The sequence below is a fragment of the Notechis scutatus genome, chromosome 2, assembly GCF_049901735.1.
Source record: "Notechis scutatus isolate UNSWTSFEM ecotype Mainland chromosome 2, rNotScu1.2, whole genome shotgun sequence".
Classification (NCBI taxonomy): domain Eukaryota; kingdom Metazoa; phylum Chordata; class Lepidosauria; order Squamata; family Elapidae; genus Notechis; species Notechis scutatus.
This window is the reverse complement of record NC_142010.1, coordinates 196823470-196835990: the sequence shown is the minus strand read 5'-3', so window position 1 is coordinate 196835990 and position 12521 is coordinate 196823470. Positions and strand designations below refer to the sequence as shown.

General features: G+C 34.2%; 1 protein-coding gene across 12 annotated transcripts in view; it reads left to right on the top strand.

Moving 5' to 3' along the window:
* The window catches only part of KDM4C (lysine demethylase 4C), a 204782-nt gene that overhangs the window by 22479 nt on the left and 169782 nt on the right, over positions 1-12521 (top strand). For all 12 annotated transcript variants that reach the window (XM_087957743.1, XM_087957736.1, XM_087957742.1 and 9 more), the window contains exons 5-7: positions 2721-2835; positions 8122-8315; positions 12096-12145. In XM_087957743.1, coding sequence (XP_087813869.1) covers positions 2721-2835; positions 8122-8315; positions 12096-12145 — 359 coding nt within the window. The remainder of the gene's footprint in view (positions 1-2720; positions 2836-8121; positions 8316-12095; positions 12146-12521) is intronic.

The following is a 12521-nucleotide window of genomic DNA, read 5'->3' as shown; positions in this document are numbered from 1 at the left end:
ATTATTGGTACAGTTTAGCTTGTTACAGCACAGCTCAGCCTATTCCAAGAGAAGTATGCAGCTAATCTCTGAATAGGTGGAAAATGAGACTAGTCAAAAACATCTTGATCCTGGGCAGGTCACTTTGGATGGCTCTCTGACTCTGTGGATGGTTTGAAATATTTGCACAAATGTCATCAAAGGAAAACAATAGCACTTGCATCTAATGCTTTATGAGTCCAGTAGTAGCAGTTGGCTGAATGTTACCTATATTTACGCAGAATGGGAGTGAGTGTGACTTCTCTCAAATTTGTTCCTCTCCAGTAAGTCATGACCCCCATTTTGAGAACCCCTACCAGTAAGAATTTTAGACAGCTTTCTAATGTTTTTGAAGCTCTAAATTGTATAACAAGTTTTCAGGAGAAGTAAAACTACTTCAGTTGCCTGAAATACAGATGATTTCATTATTTGAAAAGAATTCTTATTCCTATTAGATAATTAAGAGTAAATATATTTGTTGATTTGTTGGTTTATATATTTCTAACCCAAATAGCTGTTAGGTGACTTACATTTCTAACAATATTCCTTTATTTAAAGAAATTGTAGTGAAATAGGCAGGATCATGACTAGCAGTGGAGGTATTCAGCCAGTTTGCACCGGTTCAGGCGAACCGGTAACAAGGATTTGGCGTAGGTTGTCGAAGTAACTTCTGGCTGGCCACACCCCTGACCTGGTCATCCCTCTCCTCCCCTCCCAGTCAGTGCTTATCATGAATGCACAACATTGCGCGCATGCCTGACATCGCTGACTGCGTTCTTCCCTGCCCAGTCATTCCCTAAGGTATTTCTCCCCTCCCAACAATCAGCTGTTCCTATGATCAGCTGTGCCGGGATTCCCTTGTTGTCTTACTGCTTCACCCAGGAGGCTTCCTGAGGCCCAGGAAGGCAAAAAATGGAGGGAGGGAGGCACAGCCCCACTGCACTCCATTTTTGCCTTCCTGGGCCTCAGGGAAGCCCTCCAGGGAGCTTCCCTGAGGTCCAGAAGGCCCCAAAATGAAGCGTGGGGGGGGGGGATGCTGTGCACCCCTTCCAGGCTCCATTTTCTTCCTTCCTGAGCCCCAAAGAAGCCTTCTGGGAGCAAAAAGCCCCCCCCCCGGAGGCTTTCATGAGGCCAAGAAGGCCCCAAAATGGAGTGTGTGTGTGTGTGTGTGTGTGCTGCGCGCCCCTTCCAGGCTCCATTTTCTTCCTGAGCCTCAGGGAAGTCTTCTGGGAGCAAAAACGCCCCCCCAGGAGGCTTGCCTAAGGCCCAGAATTCCCCTAAAAAGGGGGGGGGGGCTGCAAAAAAGCCATGCCCACCTAGTCACATGGCCATGCCCACCTAGCCACACCCACAGAACTGGTAGTAAATTTTTGAATCCCACCACTGAGGACTAGAAAATAAATTTGGAGGATTTGGCATGATGGCAACTGAACATACTTCCGTGGAGTTTATGTGATTTGATGACTGAGATATCTTAATCCCCAGTTGCCTACCATGGCAATTCTTGTACTTTAAAGCTAAAACCAACCCCCTCTTTACTGATGTCCAGTGTATCATATGCCTATTTCCAGGATATTTATTTCAGTTGTTGTGATAGTCTGAGCATGTGGACAAGGTTCTTGCAGCTATAAACCAATTCTTTGTCCTCCTGATCTGTAACTAAAAGTACTGATTGGAACTGAGGGTGGGCATTTATAGCATTGTATGTTAGAAATGTACCTAGCTGTGATAATAGTTAAATTACTTGCATTCTCCTAAAGTAAGTAATCAACTAATTATTTCTGTGTAAGGAAGATGGTACAGCACACTAGAGAACTTGGAAAGAGGTACGAAGGAGTGGTCATTGACAATTAGACAAAGAGAAATGGGGGAATTATCTGCCTGAAAACTGAGGTGCCAATCTATGGGTCACATGAAATATTTTAAAGCTATCTGCGACTTGCAGTAAATGCTGCTTCCCTCTGTCATGGTTTTAGTTCTCTATTGATTGGTGCTTTATCACACTGGAAAGCTCTTCATGATAGTACATGCTGATCCATGATCTTTTGGCAGCCTAGGGAAAAGTTTGCAAAATATCCGTTTCCAATTGTCAGTCAGAACTCTGGAAACTGAACCAAGTTCACTGGCAGAAAACAGTAAATATTTCACTTCCTCTCAAGCAATCTAAGTAAATTTTGCTGAAAAAGAAAAGATTACTGTGAGGGGAAAAAACTAATTTCCTTTATCCTTCCATCAACTATGATATCTAGGATTCTGGTGCAGTACCTAATGTTTCAATTAGTGTCCTTAAGAATGAAAAAATTACACACCTGTGTTGGATTTTCATTTCATTTTTTTCTTTAGCTTATGACATTTTTGAAAAAGGATTTTGTTGTTAATTTTAAATGCAACAATAATAAAATGCATTCAGAACAAGTGTAAAACATTAAAGTAAGTAACTTTTATTAGCTAAAAGATTGAACTACTTCTTGTGTAAAGTTGGCATTAACCGTTAGAACAAGATTAAAAATTGTTTCAATTTTTCAAGAAGATTAATAGGCTGACACATGTATGTATGCACGTGGACAAAATACATACACAGAGTGTTCTTTGTTAATTTAAGGTTTATTTAAAGGTTTGTTTAGTTATACAAGGAGCGAACATTTTTTATATATAAATACTAATTCTTTGAAACCATTGCTTTTTTCCTGTTTCTTTTACAGGTATTGTACTCCAAGACATTTAGATTTTGAAGACTTAGAACGTAAATACTGGAAAAATTTAACTTTTGTGGCACCAATCTATGGAGCAGATATTAATGGAAGCATATATAACAAAGTAGGCACATTTTTTGTATCCTCCTAAGCTGTCTGTCTGATGTTATATTATTTTCAGTACAAATAAGAAACATAAATTGAATGTAGCTATGGTCCATTTCTTTTGAATTCAGATATATTTTATGAAATGAGCTTACAGCCTGTATCCTGCGTTTGAATGTAAAATAGATCATCACACATTTATGGTAAAAATGGTATTTAGCAATATCTGGCAAAATTAACGCTTTAATTGGGTCAGCCATTATTGTGTTTTCTTTGAAAGGAATAAGCTATATAATCATTTCCTTATGATTTTGTATTTCAGTAATCTACATGTTGCGTAAGTGGCAGATGTCTCTAAAATATTTTCCTTGTGCCTTCAAGCCAATCATAATTCCTGGTGATTTTATGGACAATTCCATGCCATTTTGTTAGGTGGCATAATTATGAGAAATTGGGTTAAAAGATTGACAGAAGAAAGTAATGAGAAAAAAAAGAATAATGGGAGATACTAGATTATTAGCAGGTCTTTATGGATGTCTCATCAGAAATGTGACACTTCTCAGGTAAATGTAGCCAGGTGGAAACTGAAAAAGAGCAGATTGATAGGATAAATAGCTAGTTCCTTCTCAGAGTAACAAAGTATGTTCTGACACCTGTACCTTTCCAGATATTCTAATCTGAAAAGCACTTTGGACTGGTTATTTCTTTATCAGCCACCAGATGGTAGCCTTGCACAAGGATAGATATCATTAGTATTATGTGCTGTTAGCTGAAATTTCTTCTAAATTTAGAATCATGATCTCCCCTATTTATTTACATTAGGGATTTCCATATATTTAGCAATGATGGATGAAATACAAGCTGTTTAGAAATGAGGCAATGGAAGGAAGAGTAGGGAAGGAAACAGTTCATGGTGAGTTCATATAACTCATATGAAACCATATGTGAATTGTTTTATCAAGAGTACAAGCAATTCAGGTATCCAAATGGAAGCTACTTATTTTCTATAATAAATGAAGACTGTTATTTTATGAAGCTTCCATTTAAAAATGTGGCCACAATATAAGTATTTCAGTATTATTTAGTGTTTAGGCTTTTGAATTATGTAGAACAAATGGCAACCTCTGAAATTAATAAATTCGTGGTAATTTAAATGGTTGTGGTTCAACAAGTTATTTAAAACAATATCTTCGTTTTACATTTTTGTTTAATAGACGTTGAAAACATTGGGAAGGACTGTAGCGCAGAGATTTATCATATACATTCTATGCAAAACATCATTTCAATCCATGACATCTCTAATTGGGTTCAGTAGAACTGAGTAGATCAGTCAGTGGTTTGATTTGTCATAAGAGCCTTTATGATGTTTTCAACTTGATTGTGCTTTTCTTCTAACGTAAAACTACCTTGCCAGTAAAGCAGAGGTTCAAGAGAGTCTTCCATATGGTTTAATGTTAACCAATACCTTAGCTCAGGGGTCCCCAACCACCGGTCCGCGGACCGGTACTGGTCCGTGGAACAAGTCCTACCGGGCCGCTGGTTTGCTGGGTGCCGCCATCTTTTTTTGATGAAAAAGTGCTTCCGGTGAGCTTTTCCGGGTAGAAAGCTCACCGGAAGCACTTTTCATCAAAAAAAGATGGTGGCGCCCAGCTAATGCCGGTACCGGGCCGCGCCATAAGAAAGGTTGGGGATACCGGGCCGCGGCATAAGAAAGGTTGGGGATCACTGCCTTAGCTGACCCATTTTCAAATGTGTCTGTATAAAAGAAAGACCAGCTACTAGACACAAGATAGCATTTGACATACAACTGGAGACATAAAAGATAGCTCTTATATCGGACAAGCAGGAAGATACTTCTGAAAGGGAGATAGGGGCTTGAGTAGATATTCTGGAGGCCTGGCAGCATAGGAGGATAGAGATGGAAGAAATGTTTAGATGAATAGTGAAGATACAGATGTAGAAAGAGACAAGGATCCAAGAGGAGTATGCGATACAAGTTAAAAACCGAATAAGAATTGAAGTATTAAAATGGACAAGAGATGATGAATAGAAAGGAAATAATTTTTTCCCCAAATATAATGATGGCCTGATTAAAAACTGGAATAGAGATAGAAATAAGAATACACACTTTTATATAAAGTAATAGTTAAATTGAAAGATTAAAGGTTGAAAGATGGTATTATGTATGTTTAAATAATATGATTGGCACTAGAATGGCGCAGTGAAACATTGAATAATTAAATAATGAAGGACTATATCTTAATATAAACGTGTATTAACACTAGGATTAGTAATGGTGGCCTGCCTATAGCTAGAGTAGGGGTAGTAATAAGAAATAGGGGAAATATTATCACACATATTTTTATATAATAGAATAAAAGCAATAACTAGATGGAAAGGTTAGAGGTTGAAAGATGGCATTACTATGTAAGCTCAAATAAAATTGTGATTGGCATTAAAATGGAACACTGAAATATTGAATAACTACTTTAAAACAAACATCTATACTAATACTAGGATTACATAAGTTTGACTAATGTAACAAATATTATTAATATTATTATTGCCACTTGTATCAAAATGAATGATACCTAGATGTCACACTGTTCATATATTGATGTTGATGTATATTTTAAAAATAAAAATCCAAAAAAATGGGTGGGGGGGAAGATAGCTCTTACAAATTTCTTCTGGATTGCTTCTGAAGACACACATACATACAAAGTTGTGTGCCATAAGACTTGGGTTTAAAGAATTTTATTGCTGAAGTTATTATTGCTGCAGCTAGCAAATAGGATTGTATCATTGGACGTCTTTTATTTGTTTTTTCCATATTAGGGAAGATTACAAGATGGCTCCTAAATATTTAAAGAAATGTGTATTTATTCAGTACTAATATTCTTTGCTTCCAAATATGCTTTCAATTACTACATATTTTAGTAAACATGACAATTTTAGTTTTGGCATCATTAATACCCCAGGGTTGTTTTTCCCCCTTGCTGCAGTATGTTGTTAGTGCCTGCAGATTCAACTTTAGGCCCAGCTGGGTCTAATATAAATATTTTTTAATTGGGAAAAAAAATTGACAGTGTGAGTGACTGATCTTTGCCCCTGATTTCTAGAATTGTATGGATATTGACACCATACAAACATTTTTGTTTTAAAGCTTGTGTTCTTGCCTAGTTTTTGCAGTTACGTATGCATTTAGGAGATGACTTCAAAAAGAACATTAAACAGCCTGAATAACCTCCTACTTCTAATGCAAGGGCAGCATTTTATTAGAAGCTTATGGTATGTGGCCTAATCATAAATGCAAATAATAAAACACACATACTTTATCTTCCTTTTACTTTCCTATCATTGCAATAGTATACAATGTCCACTACACTTCATGATGCTACAACTGTGCAGCTAATCCTGTGCAGTACTCATTACTAGATAGTCATAGATTAGCAATTGCTTGTAGAAAATATGAGTATTTTGGCCATAAAAGGAGTGTCAATAATTTATACAGGAACTATTGCTACTCTATATCTAGTATGACTGACAATTTAAATGAGGCCTTCTTTAAGTAACAAGTGATATAACTTTGGAATTATATATATTTACATTGTTTTTATTAAATGCATTTTTATGCATTATTCACTCAAAAATAATTCTTGATTGGTTTACATATGAAGACTAAAATATTAATATGTTCCAATGTGCTGGTTTACAATGTCAATAGTTAACACAGAGGAAAAAAGAGGTCAGAAAAATAATTAATATATTAATTATTCAAAGAAAATGCTTATAATAAAAAGCTGAAATGGAAACATTTCAGACAGAATTGTTGTCATGTCTTTTAATAGAGATGACAAAATGATTTTGCTTTCTTGCTCCCCCTTTGCTGCAAGTGAACTTTCCAATTTTGGTATGGAAACCACTTTGAGTGTTTGAAGAATGATAAACAAACACGCGAAATATTATGAAATATATTGTTAAGGCAAAAAAATAAAAACAATCTTGACTATGTTATCAGAATTTTTTTTTATATATATATATATATTTATGGAGTGGCTGTGACATTTTGGCTCTCTATTAATGTGCATTTTATACCATTGACCAAAGATTATTTAGCTCACAGATTACTTGTGGTTTATTGTGTGTTCTAACTGGAAAAAGCTGGAACCATTCAAATCAGAAGAGGAGAATAAGTGGCATTATATACAACATTTGTCGTTAGCAACTAATTAACTCATCAAGAATTGTTTTCACTATTGAGGATTTCCTCAGAAATTATTATGTTCCATGAAATCTTTATCTAAAAGCCAGTAATTACTTTCAAGTCAGGCACAAGTTGTTCAGCCTTTATATCTTATGTTCTTGGATGTCTTCACATGGCTCAAATATAGTTACCAGCTATGGGCTACACAAATCTGGGTTGCCACTAGATGGCAGCAATGACAAATGTATATTTCTATCCAAGCCTTCCATGTGATGTTTTCAGGTTAACTTAAAATATTCAATTTCTTCTGCTTAACCTTGATTTTTGCCTCCATTTCTCTATTTGATCAGATCAATGGCCTTGCTAACCAGAGAGGTGTTTTGGGGGAAGTTTTATCCCCTATAATAAGGAACTGTGATTTAGTATAAAACACATTATGACTTCCTGTTAATTTTGAATCCATTTTGATGCCTTTCAATAACATTGGTATTTTATTGTTTCAAATCTTGGAATAATTGTGGTTTGGGGATATTTCTTTCATATACATATGTTTATCAAATGGTTTGGGATACTAGTGACCCGGCATGTAAATTGTAATTGTCATTAGATTCATTATTTACAAAACTATTTTTAGCCATGTTTTGAATTGTTCCCATAAGCATTTGATTCATTTGACCTCTTGCTGAATTTAATGTATTGGGCAATGTTTTAGTGCAAATGTTCCCAAACTTTCTTGGTTCACGGTGCTTTTAATATTTCAATATCTTTTTCATGCTACCCAAGTCAAAACAATGAATTATCTTGAGCTAACAGTTTATGTGGCCTAGGAACTGTGCTTTTAATAGAAGAATTATTGTTAATACTTTAAATAATAATTACAGTTTTTTAGGAGATACATTATTTTAAAAATTCATTTCAATTCACCTTTTGCCCCTAACCTAGAAATCACCATTCAGGTTTATATCCTAAGAAAATCAATTGACAATTTAGATACAGCTGCCTTTTTCCAAAAGGAGAGTAGATCTCCAAAGTGATACATGAATATTGTTATTTTGTGCTTGTTTTATATTTGATTTATTGTTCATATCTGCTTTTCAGGATGTAAATGAATGGAATATTGCTCATCTCAATACCATATTGGATATTGTAGAAGAAGATTGTGGAATCTCAATTGAGGGAGTCAACACCCCATATTTGTATTTTGGAATGTGGAAAACAACATTTGCATGGCACACTGAAGACATGGATCTCTACAGTATTAATTATCTCCACTTTGGCGAACCAAAATCCTGGTAAGTTAACTCTTTTATGAGTGTTGTGGGGAGGGGAGGAGAGAGAGAGTTTCTTAGTTTTGGAAGATTAAAAAATATGAAGAGCTGCAATGTTAAGTCTATGGCTAAAAGCAAATACGGAAAGATCTTGTCAGCAATTTGTAATTCAACTAAAGTCTCAGATTTGTGAGGAAAGAAGTATACTTAACTTTCAAATATCATTTAAAAAATTTATACTGCATGAATAAAGTTTCCAGTGTTGTCTCTGGCAAGAAAGATAATAATTATAGTATACATTACAGAATTATTGAATACAGTAAGAAAAATGTTGCAATAGCAATAGCAGTTAGACTTATATACTGCTTCACAGTGCTTTAGGCAGTTTACAGAATCAGCATATTGCCCCCAACAATCTTGTTCATTGTTTTACCGACCTTGGAAGGCTGGAAGGCTGCAATATAAGGAATATGTTATTTTCAGAGCCAAGACATATTACTTGTTCAAAAATCTTTATTCTATAATACTTCAAAGATTTAGGTTAGAGTGATGGGGAAAAATGGAGAAAGGAAAATAGAAGTGAAGTAATGTTACGCAAAATGCAGAAAAGGAATAAGCAATAGTAAGTCAAAGGTATTGAGGCATGAGAAAAAGATAAGAAATCATATCAAAATTTAATTACACAAATCATCCGTAATACCAATCTATACCATCCTGTCTTTGCAAATCATCCATGCTTCCATCACACCTACAAGCTTAGTCCAGCTGTCTTTCTTACCTAAAGTGGGACAAGAATTCATAGTCTCATGGCTTCTAGTCTGGTGCCTTAACCACGAAACCAAACTCTCTCTATATATCATCCCAAATTATTTTATAATTTAGATTTTGATTAACTACGCTGAAAGCTTGTTTATTGTATTTTCATAGAAATTGTTCAGCTTTTTCTCCTATCTCTTTTGATTTTGTGAAGATTTCATCTCTGTCTTCTCTGTGGTTGAATGGTCTGTAATACACACCCATACTACTGTCATTATTGTTTGTTTTCCCTTTGATGTTTACCAAATGCTTTCAGGACTGTTTTGATCCTTGGAATCATGAATTTGTGATGTAGGTTCAGTCACTGCGATCTCCCTCCTTTCATATCTTTTTAAAAAACAATGTATATGTAGTAAATCATACTTCAGTATAAGATATGAACTCAGGATAGTTTGTAAGTGATACCAACCAGTTAGGCTCCTGATCCAGTCATAGAAAGAAGATGGACCAATCTACTGAATATTCTGTGATTTCAGCCATGTCTATTTATTCATGTTAATTACAATCCAATTTAAAAATACAGCACATCATTAATACATACATAATATATATGGTATATTTATTTATTAATTAATCAAATTCATATAACTGCCCATCACACCAAGGTGACTCTGGGTGGTGCACAGAATAGATTAAAAAAATACCTAAAACAGCAAAAACAAATATATATAATAGTAAATATGTAGTAACAATATCCTAAAAGAAACCCAAATACAGTTAAAGTGAAGGATAAGAAATAGGTCCCTCAACAATGGAGCCATGTAGTTGAGTCTTTGTTTTATGGGACTCCAGGCCTGATCATGTAATATAAATGTTTTGTTTTATACATATAAAGTAAATCTAATAAAGTTAATGTTTCATTAAAGGGACCAAACAGTTTCTATAAGCTAAGACTATCAATAAAAATTTGCTGCTGCCTTCAAGATACTTGACTAATACAATATCTCAGTCTTATCATCCTGAGAGGAGTTTATCAAACTAATGAGTGTACTCTGATCCCCAATGTGTATATAGTGAGCACTTTAAAATTATGTATAAAACAGACATATTGGACCAAATGCATACAGATACTTACAACTGTTCATTTAGTGACCGTTCAAAGTTACAGCAGCACTGAAAAAAAGTTACTTATGACCATTTTCCACAGTTGCAGCATCTCCTTGGTCACATGATCCAAATTCAAATGATTGACAACTGGTTCATATTTAACAACGGGTTTTCTAATTTCAAAACATGAAATGATGAGAAGCTCCTTTTAGATAAGCGTCATAAGCCTTTTAGCATTTTGATTAACATCTAGAATTGGGCTGAAAGATAAACAGATGTTATTTAGTCTCTTACAATCAAACTAATTCAATTTATTTTGTTTAAGTTTTACATAAACTACAATTTCCCAGCATTTCCAAGGTATGGAATGGTATGGAATGCCTTATAATATTTCGACCAGGAAGTTAAACAGAACCTGAATTATTGTTAGGAGGTGAACTAGTCAGCAAAATAGTACTAGAAATAACATTCTGATTTTTGTCCTCAAATCATTCATAGCATTTCTGTTTTGTTGGACTTAAACTCCAGTTCATTAACTCTCACACAATTGTTGCTTCAGGCTATTCCTGATTCTGTATATCTTTATCTGATTCTTATAGGGGATGAAAGAGATTATTAGCATAACAATGGCATTTCACCCCCTTGTCATCTAGATAGTAAATGTAGATAGAATACAAGGGAGAACTCTTAAAGGCATCAGGCTAAAAACCAGAAGACTGTTTTCTAATTTTGCTTCTACTTTTGCTTTAAGCATAAAACCAACTGGGTAATCATGGGCTAGTTACAAACTCTCAACCCCTAGAAAGTGGCAAACCAATTCAGAAATCCTATCAGCAAATCTGCAAGTGTCCAGACAGTAGCCAAAACTAACTTGAAGGCATAAATATAATACATATAATACAATGCAATTTTTTTAAAAAAAACAACCCTTTTCCATGCATGTGTTTGTACACTTGCGCTTGTACTTCGCATGTAATTTTTACTTTATTTACTTGGCGTGTAATTTTTTACTTATTGGTAAACTATTTTTCAATAATAAAAGTATGAATATCAATTTTTTTTTAGTTGACAGATAACTTGAGTTTCTCCCCTATCTTTTCTGCTATTACCAACATATACTAATTTCTACATGTGATGGAATATGCATTTTTAATTAACGAAAAATACTTTCTTGAAAGTAAAAATGAAACTGTCTGTAAATATATACTCAGAAATAGCATAATCTTACACAAGATGAGATACAAACTGGAAATTTACAAAAATGCAACATAGTTACAAGCACATATATATTTGGACCAAAAAAATCGTCATAAGAATTGCATAAAGTATTTAGCATCCTGTTTGTAGGATTTTCTAAAACGTTTCATAACAATAAACCAATTTTAAACATAGTACAATTTTAAATGAAACTACACACACACACACAATATTCTGTCCGTACGTTTTATTGGCCTACACATGAATTCCTAACAGTTTGGGGCATGGGTATTTGAGAAATATCCATTCTGGACACCAGTTGCAGTTCTTTAACCACTTGAACTATGTTAAATGAACAAGAACAGCAAAGCCTTTTCAGAAATGGCGCTTAGGTTTGGAAACTTCTTGATGTTTGTTCTGCCACTGCATTATTGTCTATTTTTAGCATCCTTGTGATAGAATCTGATGAAGTAAGTTTTATTTACTTGGCAGTTGCTTTTATATTAGTTTTTTTGTTCAGATTTCATTTGATTATTTTATAGCTGTAATTCAAATAAATAAATATGTAAAAAAAAATCTCTTGCAATTAGCACTTGAAATTTATTTTAGAAAGAGGAATGTCATTAAAGTATTAAACTAAATATTTTTGTGTTCTATGTCATATATAGTCTATAGAGTATTTTAAAAAAATCAAAAAGGTTAACTGTATTTCTAATCTGTATTTTCCCCTTAAATAAATTTTAGGTATGCTATTCCTCCAGAGCATGGAAAGCGACTTGAACGACTTGCTCAAGGTAGATCTTTTTGATTTTAAAGAAACCTTTCATACTGAATATAAAAGGCGAGGCAAGGCCTTGTGACTGCTGTTTTTTCACCTTTTCACACAAACATTTGTGTGTAATTTTTGGGTAGAGGATGGAATTTTTTAGTTTAATATGTTGGAATACTCTCATTTTGAATAAGTTAAAATTTTAGCAAGCTGTATTGTTTCAATTGAAGGTTTATAGCTTTTACTTCATATTGTTTTTTATCTTTCATTTTTGTTCTTTTGATAATTCTGTTTTGTTACTAATAGAATTTAGGAAAGAGATACATACACAATTTTCATCCTGGATCTCAACCACTAAGATTACAATAAAAAAAAACAACAAGCTTTTTTAAATTACAAAA